The sequence below is a fragment of the Chiloscyllium plagiosum genome, chromosome 24, assembly GCF_004010195.1.
Source record: "Chiloscyllium plagiosum isolate BGI_BamShark_2017 chromosome 24, ASM401019v2, whole genome shotgun sequence".
NCBI classification, from domain to species: domain Eukaryota; kingdom Metazoa; phylum Chordata; class Chondrichthyes; order Orectolobiformes; family Hemiscylliidae; genus Chiloscyllium; species Chiloscyllium plagiosum.
This window is the reverse complement of record NC_057733.1, coordinates 45225698-45250557: the sequence shown is the minus strand read 5'-3', so window position 1 is coordinate 45250557 and position 24860 is coordinate 45225698. Positions and strand designations below refer to the sequence as shown.

Below are 24860 nucleotides of genomic sequence, written 5' to 3'. Positions count from 1 at the left end.
AAAGGAACTAAGCTGATGCTTGGATGTTGATTGAGGCACTTTTACAGTCACAGTATTCAAATGCTCGATATTTAGGAATGCTATTACTTTTCATCATACCTTGTAAGCTGTGTTGTTGAGCACCTTCATAGCAAGGTCTGAGACTTCTGGGAAAGGATCTGCTGCCAAATGAAGCAAAACACGCCAAATTTGGGTGTAGACGCTGTTGAATGATACACCTTTAAAATAAATGTTTTGGCTCGTTAGTGGAAATTCACATTGTTAAAGTCAAACTGGTCACATTTAGCAACTTTCACCTCTTGCGCCTCCTGGACTGTTACTTTTGCAGTGGTTTGATGCCTAATACTTAAATTTTTTAAACTCAAATAGCAATTAAATTTATTCTCAAAGATATTACATTTTTCATCAATATCTCCAGAAATGCAACATTTATTAAACATTGGCCTACATTCTGGTGATGTTGGCAAACTTTGCAGAAAATACCCCAATGAAGTACAGTAATTCATGCACCATAATGCTACAAAGACATTCAAATACTTTTATTTCTGGAACTCATTAGTTGAATGCTCAAAGCCAATTCTCTCCCATCCCACTAATAAAATAGATTTTGACCCAATATATCATTCATGGCATTAACAGTATATAATTATTGTGATGCTGGAGGTTATTCATAAATAATTCAGCAGGTAAACACTTGATAATGAAGCTACAATAATACTTGTGAAGAATTTAGCAACTAACAGCAGAGTAGAATAGTTAAGATTAAAATTACACATCAATAAACAAATGCTTAGCAACTGGCATTAAATGTCTTCTGAAAATTAGTTTGCCACTTCTTCAAAGTTAAAATAACCAAACATAACGAGAGACAGCACAGGAAAGTAAAATAGAAACAGAAACAGAAACAGCTCGAGAAACTCAGCAGGTTTGGTAGCATCCAGGTACAGTTTCAGGTCCAGTACTCTTCTGTTCTTAGAAGAGTCAGTGGACCCAATATATTAACCCTGCTTTCTCTGTTTTTGTTCTGGATTTACAACAACCACAGTTCTTTGATTTTGACCAGATGGTGAGATTTGGTGCAGCATATTGCTTAGCTTTTCACTGCCTCGGGGATATGTTAAACAATATAGCAACATTTGCACAGCAAATCACTGTGTTATGTGCAATAACTTCTGGATTAAAGCACATGGGATTGAAGCAGCACTAAGAGTATAGGTACAATATTGGCGAAGAAACAGAAAGCAGTGTGCTTTGTTGAATGGCTACTTTCAGAATGGAAGGAAATAAAGAGTACTTTCCCTCAAGCTACTATATAAGGATCATAGCTCATTTTAATATACAGGATTAATAATGTGGACTTTGATAGAGGGGGCACAATTCCAAAGTCATAAACGTAAGGACGACGGTAACAGGTTTCAGAATTGCATGAAGAGATTGGTGAAATGTGTAAGCATATGGTGGATGGAATTTAATGCAGAGAAATGTAAAATGATGCATTTTGGGACATAAGAAGGAAGCTAACACAAGCTAAAAAATGCAAGATTTGGGAGTGAATACATACACACATCTTTGAAGATAGAAGGATAAGTTGACTAAACTTTTAAAAATGCTTTTGAACCATCACTTGAAGAGTCTGATGGACTCAATGTTAACTCTGTATCTCTCTCTCTACAGGTGTTGCCAGGTCTGATAGGTTTCTTCATCCTTTTATGTTAGTTACGGGATTTAAGATAATTGGTTAAGAAAAACACTAGAAGCAAAATAATGTTTCAAGCAAAATGCAAGATATGATGGCTTTCAAAAGGGCATTAGGTATTAATTAATAAAAACAAAATCATGCAAGGGAAAAAGAGCTAATGCAAAAAACCTCTGCAAGCAGAGCAAGACAAATGACTGCACTTTATGTTTGATAATTTAGAATTCTACGTCACACCAAAATCACTGGAATTTTTAAAAGATAAAATCAACGCAGCATAATCACAAGTGAAGACAAAGCCAGATTCTATTAAAAAATATATTCAAAATATTTTCATTGTTCAGATACTTCATTTACAAAATAATAGTGCAACAGTGAATGCTCGTGCACAAGGGAAAAGGCAATGTGTTATGGAGACAGCAAGGTGAGAGTTTACACAATCAAAAGAGCAGGTTAAATCATCGATCAAATTTGTTCTGTCTTTTCCAGGGAAATCAAACAAACTTAAGTTAGTTAATCAACATCAGAGTTCAGCGGGGAGATGGACAACTCTCTTGAAATAAATGTAAATAACAATGCACAGTCTTGTTGAATGGCATCACCGTCAGATTTTGTGTGTAATGGGAATTCAGAGATTTTGCAGCTAATCCAAAAGTAGATCTGGTGAGTGAGCCGGTTGGGAAGGAAAGTGATTATTATTTGAGTGGGTGTGTTCTAGACCCCAGGTCCTACAGAGTGGGGCCTCCCTCCCACCCTCCTCCTCTAACCTAACTTTAAAGTCCACAGACTTGCCCCAAAAAAGAGAGTCCAGGGAAGTTCCTGTTGAGAGAAGAGAGTGTCTTTAGCTCAGGAGTTTTCGACAAGGAGGTTGAGTGAAGTGATTACGCCACAGTTGAAGAGGGTGAAGACATGACTGCCCAGCTAGTTCACTGTGCTACGTGCATGATGTGGGAGGTCAACGACTCTGATGTGTCTGGCTCGCATATCTGTGGAAAGTGTGTGCATGTTCAGCTACTGACAGAGCACATCGCAGCACTGAAGCAAGAACTCGAGGACCTTAGGCTCATCCGAGAGAACGAGATCTTTCTGGACAGGACTTTCAGCGAGGTTATTACACTGACCATACCAGAAGAGAGCAGAAGAGAGAAGACGATGAGGAAGGCAGAGAGGAGACAGGTGCAAGAGACCGTGGGGGAAGTACCTGACAGGAACAAGTTGAATCTTTTGGAAACAGTAGAGACAGATGACACTGCCAGTCCGCGAGGCAGTCAGGTCTGTCAATCAAAAGTTGGCGTGGAGGCAGAGCCGAGGAGTCAGATATCGCACAGAGTTGTGGTGATAGGGGACTCCATAGTGAGGGGAACTGAATGGGGTTCCTGTGGCAACAGGCGGGATTTAAGGATGGTGTGCTGTCTTCCTGGTGCCAGGATTAAGGACATTGCAGACAGAGAGCAGGAAATCCTCAAGGGCGAAGATGTGGTGGTACATGTCAGCACAAATGATGTCGGGAAGAAGAGGAGGAACATACTACAGTGGGACTTTGGAGAACTAGGAAGAAGGCTGAAAAGCAGGACGTCCAGAGTGGTTATCTCCGGTTTGCTTCCAGTTCCTCGGGCTGGAGAGGCCAGGAACAGGGAGATAATGGACTTGAATGTGTGGCTGGGGAAACTGGTGCAGGAAGCAAGGATTTAAATTCTTGGATCACTGGGGTATGTTTTGTAGTAAGCATAAATTATACAAAAGAGACTGTTTGCACTTTAATAGGTTGGGGATCAGCATTCTGGCAGGCAGGTTTGCTACTGCAACACAGCTGCATTTAAACTAAATAGCAGAGGGGAAGGGGACAAACTGGAAGTTTAAGGAGGAAATTGAAGGGAAAGTTAGAACAAGGGAAGTCAAGAAAGACAATGGTATCAATGAAGTAGAAAACTCAAAAAGGGATCATGCTGTAAGGTTGAGTGAAATAGGGGTTGATAGGAAGGGTGAGGGCAGTAACAAATTAAAATTACTATATATGAATGCACCAAGTATTAGAAATAAGATGGATGAGCTTGAGGCTCTTTTGGAAATTGGCAGCTACGATATTGTGGGGATAACTGAGACGTGGGTAGACACTTCAAGTGGACAGGACCTGGGAAATGAATATTCAAGGCTATACATGCTATCATAAGGACAGACTGACGGGCAGAGGGGGTGGGGTGGCCCTGTTGGTAAGGGACGATATTCAGTCCCATGCGTGGGGAGACCTAGAATCAGGGGATGCAGAGTCAGTATGCATAGAGCTGAGAAATTCTAAGGGTAGAAAGACGGACAGACTGACGGGCAGAGGGGGTGGGGTGGCCCTGTTGGTAAGGGACGATATTCTAGGTCGTGGGGAGACCTAGAATCAGGGGATGCAGAGTCAGTATGCATAGAGCTGAGAAATTCTAAGGGTAGAAAGACCCTCTTGGGTGTTACCTACAGGCCCCCAAACAGTAGTACGGATGTAGGGTGTAAGTTGAATAAGGAGCTGAAATTGGTCTGTTGCAAAGATGTTGCTACAGTTGTTATTGGGGATTTCAACATGCAGGTAGACTGGGAGAATCAGGATGGTATTGGACCTCAAGAAAGAGACTTTGTGGAGTGCCTCCGAGATGGATTCTTAGAACAGCTGGTGTTGCAGCCTACCAAGGAGAAGGCAATTCTGGATCTGGTATTGTGCAATGAACCAGAATTGATCAGGGACCTCGAAATGAAGGAGCCATTAGGAAGTAGTGACCATAATACAATAAGCTTCAATCTGCAATTTGAAAGGGAGAGGGTACAATTGGTAGTGACAATATTTCAGTTGAATAAAGGGAACTATGGAGCTATGAGGGAGGAGCTGGCCAAAGTCCAATGGTGCAATACCTTAGCAGGGATGACAGTGGAGGAACAATGGCACATATTTCTGCATATAATGCAGAAGATGCAGATTTAGTTCATTCCAAAAAGGAAGAAAGATCCTAGGAGGAGGCATGGGTGGCCGTGGCTGATGAGGGAAGTTAAGAGACATATAAAGTTAAAAGAGAAAAAGTATAACATAGCAAACTGAAGGACCTGAACTGAAGGGAATTTATATTTACCAGGATTTGGTGTTGGAGGGACTGTTAGGTCTGGAGGTTGATAAGTCTCCGGGGCCTGATGGTCTACATTCCAGGGTACTGAAGGAGGTGGCTCTCGAAATCGTGGATGCGTTGGTGATTATTTTCCAGAGTTCGATAGATTTGGGATCAGTTCCTGCGGATTGGAGGGTGGCTAATGTTGTACCACTTTTTAAAGAAAGGAGCAAGAGAGAAAGCAGGAAATTATAGACCAGTTAGTCTGACCTCAGTGGTGGGAAAGATGCTGGAGTCTATTATAAAGGATGAAATTACGACACATCTGGATAGCAGGAGCAGGATAGGTCAGAGTCAGCATGGATTTATGAAGGGAAATCATGCTTGACTAATCTTTTGGAATTTTTTGAGGATGTAACTCTGAAGATGGACAAGGGAGATCCAGTGGATGTAGTGTGCCTGGAAAGTCCCACATAGGAGGTTAGTGAGCAAAATTAGGGCGCATGGTATTGGGGGCAAAGTACTGACTTGGATTGAAAATTGGTTGGCTGACAGGAAACAAAGAGTAGTGGTAAACGGCTCCCTTTCGGAATGGCACGCGGTGACCAGTGGGGTACCGCAGTGATCAGTGCTGGGACCGCAGCTTTTTACAATATATATTAATGATATAGAAGATGGTATTAATAGTAACATTAGCAAATTTGCTGATGATACAAAGCTGGGTGGCAGGGTGAAATGTGAGGAGGATGTTAGGAGATTACAGGGTGACCTGGATAGGTTTGGTGAGTGGACAGATGTATGGCAGATGCAGTTTAAAGTGGATAAATGTATGGTTATCCACTTTGGTGGCAAGAACAGGAAGGCAGATTACTACCTAAATGGAGTCACGTTAAGTAAAGGGGCAGTACAAAGAGATCTGGGTGTTCTTGTACACCAGTCAATGAAGGCAAGCATGCAGGTACAGCAGGTAGTGAAGAAGGCTAATAGCATGCCGTCCTTCATAACAAGAGGTATTGAGTATAGAGGCAAAGAGGTTCTTCTACAGCTGTACAGGGCCCTGGTGAGACCGCACCTGGAATATTGTGTGACTGTCTCACAAAGCATAAATTATATTTTCTTCAGAAAAGGCAAGACTTTGAGAAAAACTTAAATGTGCACATAACTGCACATGTTGAAAATAAAGAAAAATTATGAGTATTGGTTAGTTATAATTTACAACTGCAGTTACAAAATAAAAGTATTTGAAACTTTTGGATATCTTTAAAACAGACTAATGTGTGATTCTTCATAAACTGGTCACTGCATTCATCTTTATTGATCAGCTGCAAAGTTTCCACCTTTTATGTGTTTACTAATATCACATATTAGCAAAAGCTTAAGATAGTATGCAAATTGCCGACAAATGACATATTGCGCCAGACCATTGAGTGAAATGTGTTTCAAACTTTGAGTACAAGGTGACCTTTCTTTTGATGAAATGATAACTTGAAGCAATTAAAAGTTTGTGTCCTGGCTGAGATTGTTCCTTCTAAATCAAGAAACTGAATGAAGTTTATGAGCCAAAGTCTGCTTCAAGTATAATTTAGAACAATTACTCTGGTCCATGAACCACAAGTGAGAGGAAACCCATGTCTCTCTCATTTAAACACCATGTTAGCTCATGTACCTGAGCAGTTAGGAAAATAAGCTTCAATACAAGTAAACAAGGAAGAGGAAGAAGGCTGATGCAAAGTGGAAGACAGATGGTCGAAGGACACAGAGGGTGGGAGACCACTGGGGATGTAAGGAGAGAGAGCTGGCAGGGTGGAAGGGAGAATGGTGGGGCGGGGTGGGAGAGAGGTTGGGGAGGCCAGTCAGTTTGCTTCATTGGCTGTTTTGCGATGCAGAATGATGTCATCAGAGTGAGTTCAATTCCTGCACTGGCTGAAGTGACCATGAAGAAATCTCCGTCTCAATGTCGTCCCTTGCCCAAGGTATAGTGACCCTCAGGTTAAACCACCACCAATCATCTCTCTGCAATGACAGTGCAGATCTATGGTCTGGTAGGATTATGGCAACTTTACTTTTATTTACAATGACCAGAATTACACTCAACTTGTCAAAAGCGATAGGTGGATTGACGATGCTAAGTTGCCCATTGTGTTTAGGGATGGGCAGGCTCGGTGGATTATCCATTGGATCCACAAGGTTACAGGGATAGGGTAGGGCTGGATGGGGATGTTCTGGTTGGGATGCTCTCCAGAGGGTTGGCATGCATTTGATGGGCTGAATGACCTCTTTCCACACTGTAGGGATTGTATAATTCTATGATAGTTCGAAAACTTAATAGCAATCAGCCAAAAATAAAATCACGCTTCATGTATGAAACTTAATAAATTAATCAGCCGAGTCTACACTGAGCATCAATAAATATTCCCCTTCTGGAATTGGTTGGATAATTATGTGGAGTAAAATCACATCTTATTTTTCCCACCTCAAACAAGGAACAGGGGCTAAATGTTGTTTTGAATGAGTTTTACTGATGCTGCAGAGGTTAGAGTTGTACTTAATATTTGCATAACGTTCCTTAGCGTGGTCTGAAATGACTGAACATTAGCTTTAATGTTTTACATGGAGAAACACAGCATCTTAATGTTATTGTGAATCAATTGTGCAGTCACCAAATGGTCAGAGTACTAATTCTTGAAAACAGATTCGAAAGGTCTCCATACCATTAACATGCACTGCAATATATTTTAATCAAACACATCCTGGGGTTTGCCAGTAACCCAAAACTGACCTGGAAGAGCCATATTAGTCCTGCGGTTACGAGAGCAGATCAGAGACTAGCAATTCTGTGGCGAGGAACCTGCCTCCTGATTCCCAAGTCTGTCCATCATGTGCAAACCACAAGCCATGAGTACGATGAAATACTCCCCAATTGCCTGGGTGCATTCAGCTCCAACAACGCTCAAGATGCTTGACACCATTCAGCACAAAGCAGCCCATTTGGCTGTCACCCCAGCTACTACTTTAAACATGTCACCTCTCCATTCCCGATGCGGTGTATAGAAGGCTTCTTAATAATACTTTCCAAATACAAGACCTTTACCACCCAGGACAAGGACAGGAGATGTAAGGGAACAACATTACCTACAAGGTTCTTTTAGTACTATATCACCATTTCTTCAATGTCATCTTCCAAACAGCACTGCAGCTGTACCTACACCCCATCAACTCAAGATGGTAGTTTGCCCCACTAACTGCTCAAGGATAATTAGGGAGGGACACTAAATATTGTCCCAGTCAGCGATGCCCACATTCCATGTGTGAAGAGAAATCTTGCATAGACATAATCCAAAGATGCTTCATTGGAGGACAAAGTTATCAGAGGAGATGAGAGCTTGCTCAAAAAAGCTGGATTTTAAGTAATGCCTTAAAAGACAGAGGTATCCTGGGAGTGCATTCTAGAGCTTGGGGCCCAGGCAATAGAAAGCAAACAAAGTTGGGAATGTATGGAGGCCAGAATTAGAATAACGCTGATATCTTGAAGGGTTGTGAGGCCAGAGGAACGTGCAAGGCCAAAGCGGTTTTGATAACAAGGATGAGAATTCCTGTTGTCTGACCAAGAGCCAAAAGTCAGCACATACTGGAGTCCATAAGAGAAGCAGACTTGGTGCACATTAAAACACAGGTGACAGGGTTTTGGTTAATTATGTTTATGAAAGGTAGAATGAGCGAGATATGCCATGAGTGCACAGAATAGCTAAATCTAGAGGCAAGGAAGGAATGCATGAAGCTCAGTAGTAGATCAGCTGAGACAGAGATGAAATCAAGCAATGTTAGGAAGGTGAAATGTTAATATTGGCAGGAATATGAAATGGGACAATCTTCTGGGGGTGAAATATTGCGAACAAACTCACTTAATCTCAGGTGCAAGGCCCTTACAGGTACAATTTGGAATGCAATCTCATGTCAATTTAGGACAAATATTTTTCTTGGTTTTATCCTCGGGCTTGTGTACCTATAGTGGTAAAACTCCAATGCTGCTGGCCAGGATTGATAAAAGTTGATTGAGATCTTGCCTCATTGCATCTGACTTTCTATTCGAGGTCACTGTTGAGTCATTTGAAGAACACAATGGACCATATCTGCCTTTGTGGCTTTTGACAAAGCCTAATCTGCAGTATACACTCATTTTGGCATATCACAAGATGCCGGGGAAATCAATAGCAGTACACAACCATTATCACCACAGTGCCACAGAAATCAATTAGGAGAGTGTAGTGGACACAGGAACTGAAATATCAACCATCTGTCAGTCATATATGTGTATGCATATTTCATAGATACACGTGCAACATACCAACTTTCTTCAGTCAGAGGGAAAAGCAATTAGATTCATCATTGTGTTGAGCAGGGAAAAGCAGCTTTCTGCCCTGCATATGAATATTTAGCAAAATATTTCATTTATTTGAAGACTGGCTTGTTGAATCTGAAAGATTGTCAGAGTCATGAATTATGTAGTTTTTTTTTTAAGAAAGATCGTTCCCAAGGAACAGCAACTGAATATTTAGGACACTTACATAACATATAAATGAAATGTTTCTGCCCATCGTAATATGTTTATACATTATATGCCCAAGAGACATTTGAGTCTTCACAATGCTATGGCCTTATAAACTTCACATTCTTGTGTCAGAGAATGTAGGTTTTCACAGAATCTTGCATCTCGAACAAAGCACAAAGTTTCATCTGATGTTCCACACTTGATTTACAATTCTAAGGGTACAATACATGGATTTGCAATGATATCCAAATGTAATGGTTCTGCTCTGAAACATTTAAATTGATACTCAGTGAATCCAACTCACTCTTATGGTGACTCAATAATGGACTAGTAATCCAGAGGGCCAGGCTTAGGAAATGTTGACTCAGATCTCGTCACAGTAGCTTGTGGGATTTAAGTTCAATTAATCCAATCTGGAATTGAAAACTTGTCTCCGTGATGGCGACGACACATCCATCATCAATTGTGACAAGGTCTTATCTGGTTTGTTAATGCCAATAGGGAATGAAATCTGCAGTCCTTACTTGCTCTGGTCTACTTGTGACTCCAGACCCTCAGCAAAGTGGTTCACTTCAAATTGCACTCAAATACCTAGCAAGACACTTGGTTCTAGGGCAATTAGAGTTGCACAATATATGCTAACCTTGGCAGCAACAGCCTCATCTCATAGAAAGAATTAAAGCAAAGTACGGACTATTTAAGCTGTGTTTAGTATTGTCCAGGCCAATATCCATAGCTATGTCTATTTCATTAGAAGTCAATAGACATCATGATCAGGAAACCTCCTCCATTTCTACCATCTTCACCAGCCCTTGCAGAAATGAGCCTACTCAGCTCTGATAAGAGGATCAAACCTGAGACTTTGCCAATCAGCATTTGGAATTTTAAGTCTATGACTGTCAAAGGTTACATCAAATCAGAAATTCAATAGGATAATAAGCTAAGAGACAGAATTAAAACTCATTGTTGATGTGAACTATCCCCTCCTTGTAATTCAGAGTTGCACTTGCAATTTTAGCACAGCAAGACATGAGCGCTATGCAATTACATATCATTCCATAATAATCAGAACTAATGCTTGAATTGGTATTTTCTGCACATTAAATATATTTTGCAAAAAATACAAATTAGTCCAATTAAACTTAATTTCAAGTATAGTAGTATTAACATACATTTAAGCATAATGGTTTTCAATACCTTTGCTAAACCTTATTATACTGCACATGGCAGTTATATACATTCAATTACAATTATTTACTAGCATTTCTAAGCAAATTAGAATTCAATGTCCTCTCCAAACCATACACCATCCAGACTTAGAACTGTATCGCCGTTCCTACACGAGATCAAAACCTACTTTTCCCTTCCTGATAGCACTGTACGTACCAACATCTCACCTACTATTGTACTCCAAGAAAGCACAACCATCATCTCTTTAACAGGAATTAAAGATAGGCAACAAAGACTGGGCAAGCCAGTAATGCTGTTAAATTGTTAGAATTGTACAGAATTCCAAAACAGGTTGGTGTTTCACATAAATGAAGTACTGGAGAAAGTTAGAAAGTCTAATGGCATCAACGGAGAGAAGCACACTTAATATTGCAAGTTGATGCCAATTCAAAATGATTAAGCCTTCACTCTCAAACAATGCCTCCAGATCTGGGGAGTATTTCTAACTTTGGATTTGTTGTAGGTACTGGTTGTCCCATTCAGGTCCAAATTGCGATGGTCTCAATGTAGTTGCGGAGGAAGGAGATGTGGCTGTGGTCGAGAGTCTGCATTAGGACATGGCTGAAGAGCTTCAGGGCCGAGATGATGACCTGGAGGGTGCAGTGAGAAAGAAACTCACTGAGATCCTTGTAGAGGGAGGAGGAGAACTTCTACAAGATAGGCATCCTTGGAAAGGTTTCGCAGTAAGGTTATAATCAACTAGGAGAAAGTGAGGACTGCAAGTGCTGGAGATCAGAGTCAAAGAGTGTGGTGCTGGAAAAGTACAGCCAGTCAGGGAGCATCCTGATGAAGGGCTTATGCTCGAAACGCTGATTCTCCTGCTCCTTGGATACTGCCTGATCTGCTGTGCTTTTCCAGCACCACACTTTTCTGAGTATTCCCAGCACTTTGCTAGTTTTTCAGACTTCCAACATCAGCAATATTTGCTTTTGTTAGTTTTCTTAGCCCATTTGAGGACAAGGTATGAAGAATTGAATAGCACAATAAATTCATGCAGAAGCAACTGAATTCGAAATTTTGTTTTGAGACAGAAGTCTACAGTCATGGATGTCTCCTGACCCCTTTTTAGAAGGCAACTGAGTTGCAGTTTGGATGCCTAGAAGGTTAGAATGAAACAAGTCTTTCATCCTACATAATCAACTACATCATTGCTCAAATCTATAAATCCTGTATTCTTTGAATAAGGTGATACTTTCAAGTTTCTTTATGAAGCAACATAAAAGTGCTCAGTTCTGATCAAATCCTAACATCAAATAAAGGATACTTCTTACACTTGCTTCTTGATTAGCATGCAATACCAGTGAAAATGCATTGTTGGCTTCTTTGCAGATTTTGACAGCAAACTTTAATGAGTTGACTGTCCATATAAAAGATAGAAATGAAACAATGGAGTTGAAACCAAGGTTGTGACTATTGATGGACATTTTCTAGAGACAAAGTCAGGGCAACAACGAAGGCTGTTTGTGTCAATATATTCCTCTTTCTGAAGGCATTCGCTTTTGCTGTGGTCTGTTGCCTATTACATGCCAAAATCACCAGACATTCATTGTGAACTTTGCCTGTTGCATGCCATTGTGAATGGTGGAGGGTAGGGGAGAAGAGAGAGAAAGAGAAAGGAAGGTGTGGGGAGAGAAAGGGGGAGAGAGAGTGAGTGAGAAGGATTTCACCACGATAGACACCGAAAGACACAGGAGCAGAATTAGGCTATTTAGTCCATCAAATCTGCCCCACAATGAAATTAAATTACGACTAATCTCAAAATCCTCAAGTCCACTTTCCTGCATTTCTAACATAAATCTCCATTCACTTAATGATTAAAAAGATATCTATCTCAGTGCAGATTATATTTAGATGCCCAAGTTTCACAGTCATCTGCGGTAAAGAATTCCAGATTCCCGACCCTCAATGAAATTCTTCACCTGTTGGCGATTTTTGAGAAGATTTGAAGCTCAGTATGATGATAAGTATTGATGATAAGTATGTAAGTTAGCTGGCTGAGGTTGAAGGTTTGTTTTCAGAAGTTCTATCACCATATTAGATAATATAATGAGTAAGAGTCTCCAGTTTTTTTTCCAAGGGAAGTTAGATATGATCTAAATTGATATGTTTTTTGATGGAGTTCTGGTTAGAATGCCATACTTCTTCGAACTCCATCAATAAACACCAATTTAGATCCTATCTACATTCACCTGATAAAAAGAGAACCAGAAATGACATCACCCACCTTAAGAAACCAAGACCTATAAAGAGAGAGGTGGGACATACCACCAGCGCTTCACCAGAGACTCTCCGTTACCTAGTATGGTGAATAAACACCTGAAAACAAACCTTCAAGTCAGCAAACTTACATACTTATTCTTCATCCGTCTTAAATTTTTACATTTTAAAAGTAACCATTCCTTGGACTTTGGCATCATGGCTGGGACAGCATTTATTGCCCAACCCAAATTGCCCAGGCAATCACATTGCTGTGGGTGTGGAGTCATATGTATGCCAGAACAGATAGGAATGGCAAACTTCCTCCCCTAAAGAACATTAGTGAGACAGATGTGTTTTTCTAGACAATTGATAATGGTTTCATGGTCATCATTACACTTGCAATTGCAGTTTGGGTCAACACCACTCCTTACTTTGAAATTATGCCCGCTGGTCCTAGATTTTCCTACAAAGGGAAAACAACCTTTCTGCATCTAATCCAATTCCCCTAAGAGTCTTGCATTTTTCAATAAGGTAATCTCTCAGTCCACAAAACATCATGAGTACAGACGCATCCTAAACAAACTCTTCTCGAAGAACGTATCTGGGAACAATCTAGCAAACCTTGTATCACTAATGTCTTGTAGAGTTTTAGCAAATCCTCCTTATTTTTATATTCCACCCCCCTTTGAAATAAGAACCAACATTCTATTTGCTTTCCCTATTACCTGCTTAACTTGGAACTCAGCCTTTTGCAACTTATGAACAAGGATTCACAAATCCCTCTCCTCTTTACTTTTCTGCAGTCTTTCGCCATTTAAATAAATACTCAGCTCCTCTATTTGTGTATAACCTAATATTTTCCCATATTATCTTCCATCTGCCAAGTTTCTGCCCACTCGCTTAATCTGTCTATATTTCTCGGCAGACTTTGAGTCATCCTCAGCACTTGCGTTCTCACCTATTTTTTGTGTCAACGTATAAACTTGGTTCTCATCAGAGTCATTAATATTGTTAAATATTTATGATTCCAGCATTGATCCCTGTGGCACTCCACTAGTTACGGTGTGACAACCTGAAAATGACCCCACCCCTTCACCCCCAGCTTTGTCTTCCATTTGTTAGCTGATTCTCTACCCAGCTGAAAGTGTGTTGCTGGAAAGGCGCAGCAGGTCAGGCAGCATCCAAGGAGCAGGAGAATCGACGTTTTGGGCATGAGCCCTTCTTCAGGAATCTCTACCCATGCTAATGTACTATTTCCAACATCACAGGCTCTTATCTTATTAAATAGCCTAAGGTGTGTTAAATTGTCAAATGCTTCATGGGTATCCAAATACATTACATCCACTACTCTACCATTTATCTGTTCAACTTGTTACTGCCTCTTTACCCTTCATGATATTGCTTGATCATAATACATATTTCAAAATATTATGCTATTATATCTATAATGACTCAAACAATTTCCCATTCACAGATATTAAGCAAATTGACCCTCAGTAACCTGATTTTACTTCTCCCCTTCCCTTTTTTAATGAAGGTGTTAAACTTTCAGTTTTCCAATTCTCTGCGCCTTTTCCAGAATGTAAGGATTTCTGGAAGGTGACTACAGCTGCACATATTACCCCTGGAGCTACTTCTTTCAACATCCTTGGATGCATTCCATTATGTCCAGAGGACTTACTGGTCTTTGGCCCCATTAGTTTCTCCAGAGTCCCTTTTTTTTCCTTAACAGTTATTGTACTTATTTCCTCTTCTCCTTTTGTCCCTTGATTATTTAGTACTTGTGGGATGTTATGTGGTCTTCAAATGTGCAGACTGGTATTTTTTCAACTGCCCTGCCATTTCTTGGTTACCTATTACTTTTTCAAGCCTTGTTTTCCAAGAGGTTGAAGTTTACTTTGATCTCTCTTTTCATTTTACATACTTGAAGCAGTTCTTACTGTCTATTTGACACAACTTGAAAGCTCTTTTTTTTTGGTCATCTTTTGTTGATATTTTTAACATGCGCAATCTTCTGGTTTCCCACGAACTTTTGACAATTTATATACTTTACTTTCAATTTGACACTTCAATTCCCTGGTTAACCGTGGTTGCCTTATCACCATGCTAGAATCCTTCTTTCTCACTTGGATATATGTTTGTTGTGAATCATGAAGATTTTCTTAAATGTCGGTCAACAGTCATAAAGTATGATCCCCAATGATGTCCACAATACCCACCAGGGATGAGAGCTAGTGAACAGGTTTTGACATGTACAGGCTAGAACTGTTGAGGGAAGTGTATTATCTGAACTGTTGTCACAGCCAAAATAAGCTAGAGTACAGATCAAGCCCAAGTGGCTTGGCACCATGACTTAATGCTGCATTCATACAGCTAGTTCCTATATTTTATAAAGGGCTTGCGGACTCTGGAAGTTTACTCAAAGGAGTTTAGAAAGATTAGTGAGAATCCCATTGAAATGTAAAGGATACAGAGGGGCCTGGACAGAGTGAATGTGGAGAAGAGAGAGATTTGGAGGTGTGGAGAAGAATGTGGAAGACAGAGGATTCCTAAAAATATCATATTCACTAGAACTAAACATTTACTTTGAACTGAAATTCATATGTGAAAAAGGCATGCCTGAGGTCAACTGCTGGTAACTAGATTTTTTAAATTACTGTACTTGGAGTTTAACGCGGACAAATGTGAGATGATTCACTTTGGTCGGAGTAACCAGAATGCAAAGTAATGTGCTAATGGTAAGATTCTTGGTAGTGTAGATGAGCAGAGAGATCTCGGTGTCCAGGTACACAGATCCTTGAAAGTTGCCACCCAAGTTGACAGGGTTGTTAAGGCATAGTGTTTTAGCTTTTATGAATAGAGGGATCGAGCTTCGGAACCATGAGGTTATGCTACAGCTGTACAAAACTCTGGCGCGGTCGCACTTGGAGCATTGTGTACAGTTCTGGTCACCACATTATAAGGAGGATGTGGAAGCTTTGGAATGGGTGCAGAGGAGATTTACTAAAATGTTGCCTGGTATGGAGGGAAGGTCTTACGAGGAAAGGCTGAGGGACTAGAGGCTGTTTTCGTTATAGAGAAGGTTGAGAGGTGACTTAATAGAGACATATAAGATAATCAGAGGGTTAGATAGGGAGAGCCTTTTTCCAAGAGTGGTGACGGCGAGCACGAGGGGCATAGCTTTAAATTGAAGGGTGATAGATATAGGACAGATGTCAGAGGTAGTTTCATTACTCAGAGTAGTAAGGGCTTGGAATGCTTTGCCTGCAATGGTAGTCATTGGACAAGCATATGGACCTACATGGAATAGTGTAGGTTAGATGGGCTTCAGGTTGGTATGACAGATCGGCGCAACTTCGAGGGCCAAAGGGCCTGTACTGCACTGTAATGTTCTATGTTCTATTAATGTTCTATGTTCTACTTGAGTTATCTTAATTGCCAAAATCCACAGAAAACAAAACTCAAACTATTGAGACTCAGGACAGGTCTGCTGCTCTGTTCTTAAGGACACAAACGTAATACTGGCTTCCTTGGCCTTAGTGAAGCTTTGAAATGTTTGGTGATAGTAACAGCCTCTTCACTGCTAAAGCACATGTACTCTTGAAAGTACGGTAAGTACGTAAAATTGAAGGAACCATTCTTTTCATGTTCTTCTGCTCCTTTGTCGAAAACAAGAATAAATTTAGACTGCTACAAATCCAGAGGTTGATTTGGTTTGGCTGGCTGGCTGTGTTGAAGCGTCATTTGCATCTCTTCTAGATTCATCTTGGGCTTCCTGTCCCATTATCACTCTCTTTAAATCAGAACAAAAATAAATCTTTTTTATCTCTGACCCAGCTCACATCACACGTTTCTTTTTACACTCTCCTATCTTAATATTTACACACAACCCATCAGATCGCCAACTTTTCACAGTACTGTTGGCCTGTTCATTGAGCTGAATGATCAATTCTGTTGTTCTCTCCAGTGATACTGCCTGAACTGTTGAGAATTTCTAGCAGTGCTAGATTTAAATGAATTTTGTTGACTTGTTGCACCAGTGCCATCAGTGTACACAACTGGAATTTCCTTTGTGCTCATGATCGAGATGAGAAAAGTAATTTTTATCTGCAAATGCAGACAATCTTCTTCAATAATCTAATTGGGCACTATAAGAGAATTATTTTGAGGTATGTAGTATTGATAGGAATAAGCTATCTTTGTTTATGAGGTTAATTTAAGTGAAACTAAGTGTAGACAGTGCCTCTTTAACAGCTAGAGGAGTTGCACTGGTATGGTAATGGAGGATTTCAGATAACTCCTCAAATAACAAAGCTGAAGTCTTCCTACACAAGTTCTTTCAGAAATAAAAAGATCCTCATCTGGTACTGTAGCTGATACTTAAGACTTGTTAGCATTATTTAATTCCGTTTGAGGTTGCTAGAAGCAGCAACAGCAGCACTCCAAACCAACTACAAGTAAAGACAGAAAACCTAACCACCGCCCCACGACATTCAATGGTGTTACCATCACTAAATCCCCCACAATCAACATCCTGGGGGTTATCAATACTGCAGTGAGTAACTCACTTCCTAACTCCCCAAAGCTTGTCCACCATCTACAAGGCACAAGTCAGGAGCGTGATGCAATACTTCCCACTTGCTTGATTGAGTTCAGCCCCAGCACAAGCAGCTTGACACCATCCAGGGAAAAGCAGCTCATTTGATTAGCACTACTCCCCATAAGCATCCACAACCTCTATTGCCGATACTCAGTAGCAGCAATGTGTGCTACATACAAGAAATTCAGCAGAAATTCTCATAGAACTCAGAATCCCTACATTGTGGAAACAAGTCCTTTGGCACAACAAGTCCACACTGACCCTCCGAAGAGTAACCCACCCAGGCCCATTCCCCTACCCTATTACTTTACATTTTCCCCTGACTAATGCATCTAACCTATGCATCCTTGAACACTATATGCAATTCAGTGTGGCCAATTCACCTCGCCTGCACATCTTTGGACTGCGGAGGAAACCAGAGCACCTGGAGAGAATGTGCAAACTCCGCATAGACAGTCGCCCGAGGCAGGAAATGAACCAAGGTCCTTGGCGCTGAGAGGCAGCAGTATTAACCAATGAGTCACCGAACTGCCCATTCATGGAGGATCCTCAAAAGCCCCTTCCAAACACACAACCACTTCATTACAGAAGGTCAAGGACAGCAGATATATGGGAACACGACCACTTTCAAGTTTCCCTCCAAGCCACTCAGCATCCTGACTTGGAAATATACCTCCGTTCCCTCACTGTCACGGGGTGAGAATCTTGGAATTTCCTTCACAATGGCATTGTGAGTCAATCTACAGCAGGTGGACTGCAGCAGTTCAACAAAGCAGCTCATCACCACCTTTCAAGGGGAACTAGGGACGGCAATAAACACTGGCCAGCCAGCAACTCCCACATTTAACAAATGTATAAGCAAAAAAAAAACCAACCTAAGATAGAAAGCAAAATAGGCGATTTTGAGTCTACTCTGCCATTTGATCATGGCCGATATGTTTTTCAATCTTATTCTCCTTCTTTTTCCCTGTGACCCTAGATTCCCTCCCCAATTAAGAACTATCTTGAAGGCACATAATGACTTGACCACCACAACAGTCTGTGGCAATGAATGCCACAGATTAACCACACTCAGGGTAAAGAGTTGTCCCTTTATTCTGGCTGTGCCCTTGGTTCCTAGTCTCTACTGTTAATGGAAACATCATCTTCACATGCACTCTACCAAGGCTCTCATTATTTTCTAAGTTTCAATGGGAATCACACTCCCCTCACCCCACCGGGTACATATCCAGAGACCTCAACTGCTCCTTGTAGAACAAGTCCTTCATCTGAGGGATCATTATTGTAAACCTCCTCTGGCCTTCCTCCAACTCCAGCACATCCATCCTTCGATAAAGGGCTCAAAACTGCTCACAATATTCTAAACGTGGTCTGACCACGGCCTTGTACAGCCTCGGCAGTACATCTTGCATTCTAGACTTCTTGAAATGAATGGTAACATTGCATTTGTCTTCCCAACTGCCGACTGAACCAGGTCATTAACCTTGTGGAAATCGTTAACTAGAACTCCACAAGTCCCTTTTGTGTTTCAGAATTTCAAAGCCTTTCCTCGGTGAGAAAATAGTCTACATCTGTATTCTTCCTACCAAAGTGCATAACCTCATATTGCCCGCATTGTATTCTATCTGCCACTTCTTCGCATAGTCTCCTAACCTGCCTCAAGTTCTTCTGCAGTCTGCCCACTTTCTCAACATTACCTGTCATTTCAACTACCTTTGTACCATCTGCAAACTTAGCAACAATGCCCTCGTTCCTTCCTCGTCCATATTATTAATGTATAAAGTGAATACTTGCGCTCCCAACAAGAAACCCTGCAGAATTCCTTTAGGCACTGTCTGCCATCATGAAAAAGACCCCTTTATCCCCACTCTCTGTCTTTGACAGTCAGCCAATCCTCTATCCATGCCAATAGCTTGCCCCTTGCCATTTTGGGCTCTTATCTTATTTAGCAGCCACCTGTGCGGCATCTTGTCAAAGATCTTCTGAAAATCTAAATAGATCACTTCCATTGGCTCTCCTTTGTTTAATTCACTCGTTACCTCCTCAAAAGATTTAATAATTTTGTCAGGCATGACCTCCACTTGATGAAGCTGTGCTGACTCAGCTCTAGTGTATCATGCACTTCCAAGTACTTCACAATCTCGTCGTTAATAATGGACTCTAACATCTCAACAACTGAAGTCAGGCGAACCACCTATAGTCACCTGACTTCTGCCTCCCTCTCTTCTTAAAACATGGGTGAGACATTAGCTATTTTCTCATTCTCTGAGAACCTCCCAGACTCAAGTCATTCCTGAAAGATCAGCACCAATTCCTCCTTCAGATCTCTGCAATGCAGCCCATCTGGTCTGGGCTATTTATCAACCCTTAAGCCTTTCAGCTTCCCCAGCAAGTTTTCTTAGTGATAGCCACTATACTCACCTCTGCGCAAGCCCCCTTCTGCTACTCCCCTCCCCCCCCACCCCACTCTCTTGAAGGCCTGGTATGCTGTTAGCATCTTCTAATATAAAACTCAAAACCTTGCAGCTCATCCTGGTTCTGGAGACAGCAGCACTGATAAAATGTCCATTGTCAAACACTTCACCTGACAAAGTGCATGAATCTGTACTGACAAAGTTTTAATTTAAGAGTTGTCACTTCTGACAACAATTCATTGGAAGATGGTAGGTTCCTGACAAGTGCTGAAAAAGCTTGCCGATGTTAGATACGTTCTGTTTATTTGTTCATTCATTAGAAATTTCTTGTTGTCTGAATTCTTAGAAGCCATACAAGGTGGAAAGATAGCAAAATCAATGTTGTTAGGGATGTCACAGAATCAGAATTCCTACAGTGCAGATTGAGGCCGTTCAGCCCATCAAGTCTGCACTGACCCTCTGAACACCATCCTACCTAGACTGACCCCTCGTCCCCGGTTCTCACTGACCCTAACCTCGTAACCCCACATTTACCATGGCTAACCCACATCGCCTGCACTTCCTTGAATACTATGGGGCAATTTAGCATGACAAATCCACCTAACCGGCACACCTTTGAACTGTGGAAGGAAACTGGAGCATCTGGAGAAAATCCAGGCAGACAGTTGCCTGAGGCTGGAATCGAACATGGGTTCCTGGAGGTGGGAGGCAGCAGCGCTAACCACTGAGCCACCATACTGCCCTTAACTAACTGAGAATAAAGCCAAAATGAAAACAGAGACAAAACTATTTCCAGGAGAAGCAGCCCAGTAATTAGAGGACATAGATTTAAGGTAACTGGCAAAAGAAAAAGTCAGCTTTGTCAGAATGATTTTTTGGAATGCACAACTGAAATATGTGAAAGAGGATTGAAAACAATTGAAAAGGAAAAAAAAATACAGGGGTGTATGGACAAAATTGCCATCTATGCTGAGACATTCTGTTTGGACTAATGTAAACCCACTATAGAATTGCTGCTGACAGAAGATCCTTTGCATTATTTGAAGGCCAGCTAGGTTTCTGAGTGCCCTGATTGGTGTTTTCAACCATGGCTTAACATAGCACCATTGTCATGGTTCATATCCCAAACAGGCACAAAACCTAGTCGGTATCACTTTGCAAATCCCGAGTGATGAATGTAAAATAGAAACAGCGGTGATCCCAACACAGAGTACTGGAATACTTCACTCAACTGTTTTCTTTCCAGACTCACCACTCCATAGCTCACTATCCTCCAGCCAATTTCTTACCCATTCCCAGGAATTGCTCTGAATCATTACACTTGCATTTAAATGGCCTTCCTCTACTGCTTTTTTCAAAGTGAAAGCACACCATGTCTTCAGTATTTTCACAGTCACTTTCTCAAACTTGTTGAGAATTGAATTCATGTTGAAACTTTATTGCTGGAACAGCACAGCAGGTCAGGCAGCATCCAGGGAACAGGAAATTCGACGTTTCGGGCACAGGCCCTTCTTCAGGAATCATTCCTGAAGAAGGGCCTGTGCCCGAAACGTCGAATCTCCTGTTCCCTGGATGCTGCCTGACCTGCTGTGCTGTTCCAGCAATAAAGTTTCAACTTTGATCTCCAGCATCTGCAGACCTCACTTTCTCCTCGAGAATTGAATTCATGTCAGCTTTTATTTTAGATTATTAACGTACAGATAATCCTCAAAAATTTAATCCTCATAACCAATGCCATGCTATCACCAAGTTTGGCAGTGACAGTAATGGATCTGTGCCTCTTATGGGTGTCATGTGAGCCTGTTTCTAGCCTAGTATTACCCAACTATCCAATTACTATCCAATAAATCTTAAATATGAATGAATCCCCGTTATACAGTACATATCTCAACCTCAGGACTTTGAAAAGGATCTCATGGAAAGTACATTTTATATGTAGCCATTGTTACAATGTTGGGAAACAAACAACAAGATCACTTAAAGAATGAGATGAACAATCTATTTTATTAGGTCTGTTGAAGAAAGCATGTGGAAGAGGAGAGCCGGATAACTGATCAGTTCACAGCTGAATAATGCACTGGTCATGTTTTACAATCAACTCAGGATAGATGGGTTCTTGTTTTTAAGTGCTTTTCAAAGACTACACCTTAACAGTGCAACACCCCCCCACTGTAATGCACTGAAATGTCAGCATAGATTATATTTTCAAATCTCTAAATTCAGCTTGAACCTGAAACTTTTTGACCAGAGGTGGGGGTCTCACTGGCACCTCAATAGATAACCTCCTCAATCTTGCTTAGTATTCAAACAAAATATATATTTATTTGATTTACAACCCTTTTGGTCTGTCTTGCTTTTATTAAAAGTCATTGCTTTTAATTTAACTTTATTTGCTTAGGAGACACTACTCATGCCTTTAATTGTGAACTTTGGGGGTATTAATTATTCATAATATTGATGATTGTGTCCAATCTCAACTTCAAGCCTGTTTATAACCTCTAAGATCTTAATCCCATTCTGACTTGTCTTACTTCTTTAATAAAGAAGGAATTTTAAAGAAGAATTCTTCAATAAAGGACAGTAAAAACAGAGTTTGTTTAGCTCTGTTTCTATTTCTAAGTTCCTTCTCATTCCCTTCTAAGAACTTTTAAAGTGTAGGAGGCTGGGTTCATCAATAATTTCTTGCAGCTCTTGAATCTGGGTCAAGATCATGATGTAGTTGGAATTGAATTGAATTTATTGTCACATGTATTGAGGCACAGTGAAAAGTTTTGCCTTGCGAGCAAAACAGGCAGATCACTGAGTTAAGTAGCGTAGATAAGTAAATAATAACAACAGTGGCAAAAACAAGGTACAGGTACAGGTGAATGTTAAGAGTTTGAGAGTCCATTCAGTATTCTAACAACAGTAGGGTAGAAACTGTTTCGAAACTGGCTGGTGTGTGTGTTCAGGCTTCTGTACCTTCTACTGGATGATAAAGATTGTAGAAAAACATTGTCAGGGTGGGATGGATCATTGAGAATGCTGGCGGCCTTTCCTTGACAACAGGCCTGGTAGATGAATTCTATAGAGGGGAGGTGGGCCTGTGAGATTGTCCGGGCCGAGTTCGCCACTCTGTAACCGTCTCCGATCTTGAATGGTACAGTTGCCATAGCAGGTAGTGATACATCCAGACAGAATGCTCTCAATGGCGCACCTATAAAAGTTGGTAAGGGTATTCGCTATCATGCCAAATTTTCTCAGCTGCCTGAGGAAGAGGAGACGTTGTTGGACCTTTGTAATCAGTGCAATCAAATGAAGAGTCCAAGAAAGCTTATTGAGGATGACCACTCTCAGGAGCTTGAAGCTCTCCACTCGGTCCATCTCTGCGCTGTTAATATGCGTGTGTGTGTGTGTGTGTGTGCGCGGAGGGGGGATGGTGGTGGTGGTGTAAGTAACATCCTGTCGAAAGTCAATAATGAATTCCCTTGGTTTTGCGGGCATTGAGTACTAGGTTATTCTCAGTGTACCATTTTTCCAGGTCTTCCATCTCCCGTCTGCAGTCTGTTTCGTCACCATCTGAGATTCGACTGACTATGGTGGTGTCATCAGCGAACTTGTAAATGGCATTAGTCTAGTATTTGGTGACAGAGTCATGGGTATAAAGTAAGTACAGTAGGGGGCTGAGTACATACCCCTGGGGGTGGACTTCCGGTGTTGCGTGTTAGTGAGGATGAAATATTGTCCTCAATCTTCACTAATTGTGGCCACTCCAATAGGCTGAGAGAACTTGGAAATCTTCCCTTTTAATTTTCACTTAATCTTCACTTCCCTGAAACCAGTTTCTTACCACACATTTTAAAGTTACTTTGATTAACATTTAGAAATAAAACAAATAATTGGAATAATTGACCATTACATAAACCAACAATGAAGATTAAACAATAGTCCAGAACATTCTTAGATTGCCTCAGCAATAATTTTACAATACCATCAGCTTAAAAGCACACCAGACTTGAAATTAAAATCAAACTAAGTAATTATGAACAGGACAGCTGTTTTAATCAAGATTTCTCTCACACTTTCATTGCGAGTTCCTCTAATTGACATTTGTTGAAATCAAAATAGAATGACAATAAATAGCAATTTCTTGTAAGCTTGATTTAAAAAACAGATCATCCAATGATTCACTATGATGTTATACATATAGTGAATACATTTTGAAGTCTCACAAAAAATTGAAGATAATTTAAATAATCCTTTACAGATAGGGCATATTCTACTTCTGACAGGACAGAGAAAATAATGTCACTTTGAGTTGTGAGTTTATGCAGCAGTTTGCAATGTGCACAACTTGATATGGTGATTATGCCTTAAAAACTACAAATTTCTCCTTGTAAAAGGCCAAAGCTGAAGATAATTTAAATTCTGATACTTTAGCCCCCTCTTTTGTTTTCACAGAAGGTAGAAGAGGTTACAAATGGAATCTATTCAAAGATACATTGCAAAATGATCAAGCCAAGGGCAGCACAAACCTATAACCAACCTCAACCTCTAATTACAGAAGAAATGCAATGCAACTTATAGCCCTTTATTCCTTAAAGACATTGACAGTCTAGCATAATGAAATACAGCGTCAAAGCTTTTCTCTATCCATTTCCTCGGTGATCTTCCTTAAGAATTGGGTAATGTACTACTTATGGATTAACAACAATTGCAGACAAAGGGCTTTAGCGAAAATATTTTCCCCACAATGTTAAAAAAATCCATTCTATGGCTGTGAAGGCGAAGCTGGTTGTTCAGTGTAAACACAACAGAAGATTAGCTGCCAGTTAACTCTAGAAACTGGAGTACAAACTCCAGGCTGACACATCACCTCAGTATTGTGCACTGCATTATCAGAGAGGTCATCTTTCAGATCAGATGTTAGATCAAGACTGTTGTCTGCCTTCTCAAGTAGAATGTGACATCCCATAGCATTATTCCACAGAAGAGTACTCAAGGACCCGGACAATATTTCTCTCTCCAAAAAACACTCCACCAACAGATTATTTAATTATTACCTCACAGCTGTTAGTGTGAGCAGGCTGAGAGTAAGTTGAGCACTTGTCTGGGT

General features: G+C 40.7%; 1 protein-coding gene across 1 annotated transcript in view; it reads right to left on the bottom strand.

Moving 5' to 3' along the window:
* rptor (regulatory associated protein of MTOR, complex 1) overlaps positions 1-24860 on the bottom strand; it is a 396655-nt gene that overhangs the window by 125643 nt on the left and 246152 nt on the right. The window contains exon 20 of the mRNA XM_043715229.1: positions 100-218. Within this exon, the coding sequence (XP_043571164.1) occupies positions 100-218 (119 nt within the window). The remainder of the gene's footprint in view (positions 1-99; positions 219-24860) is intronic.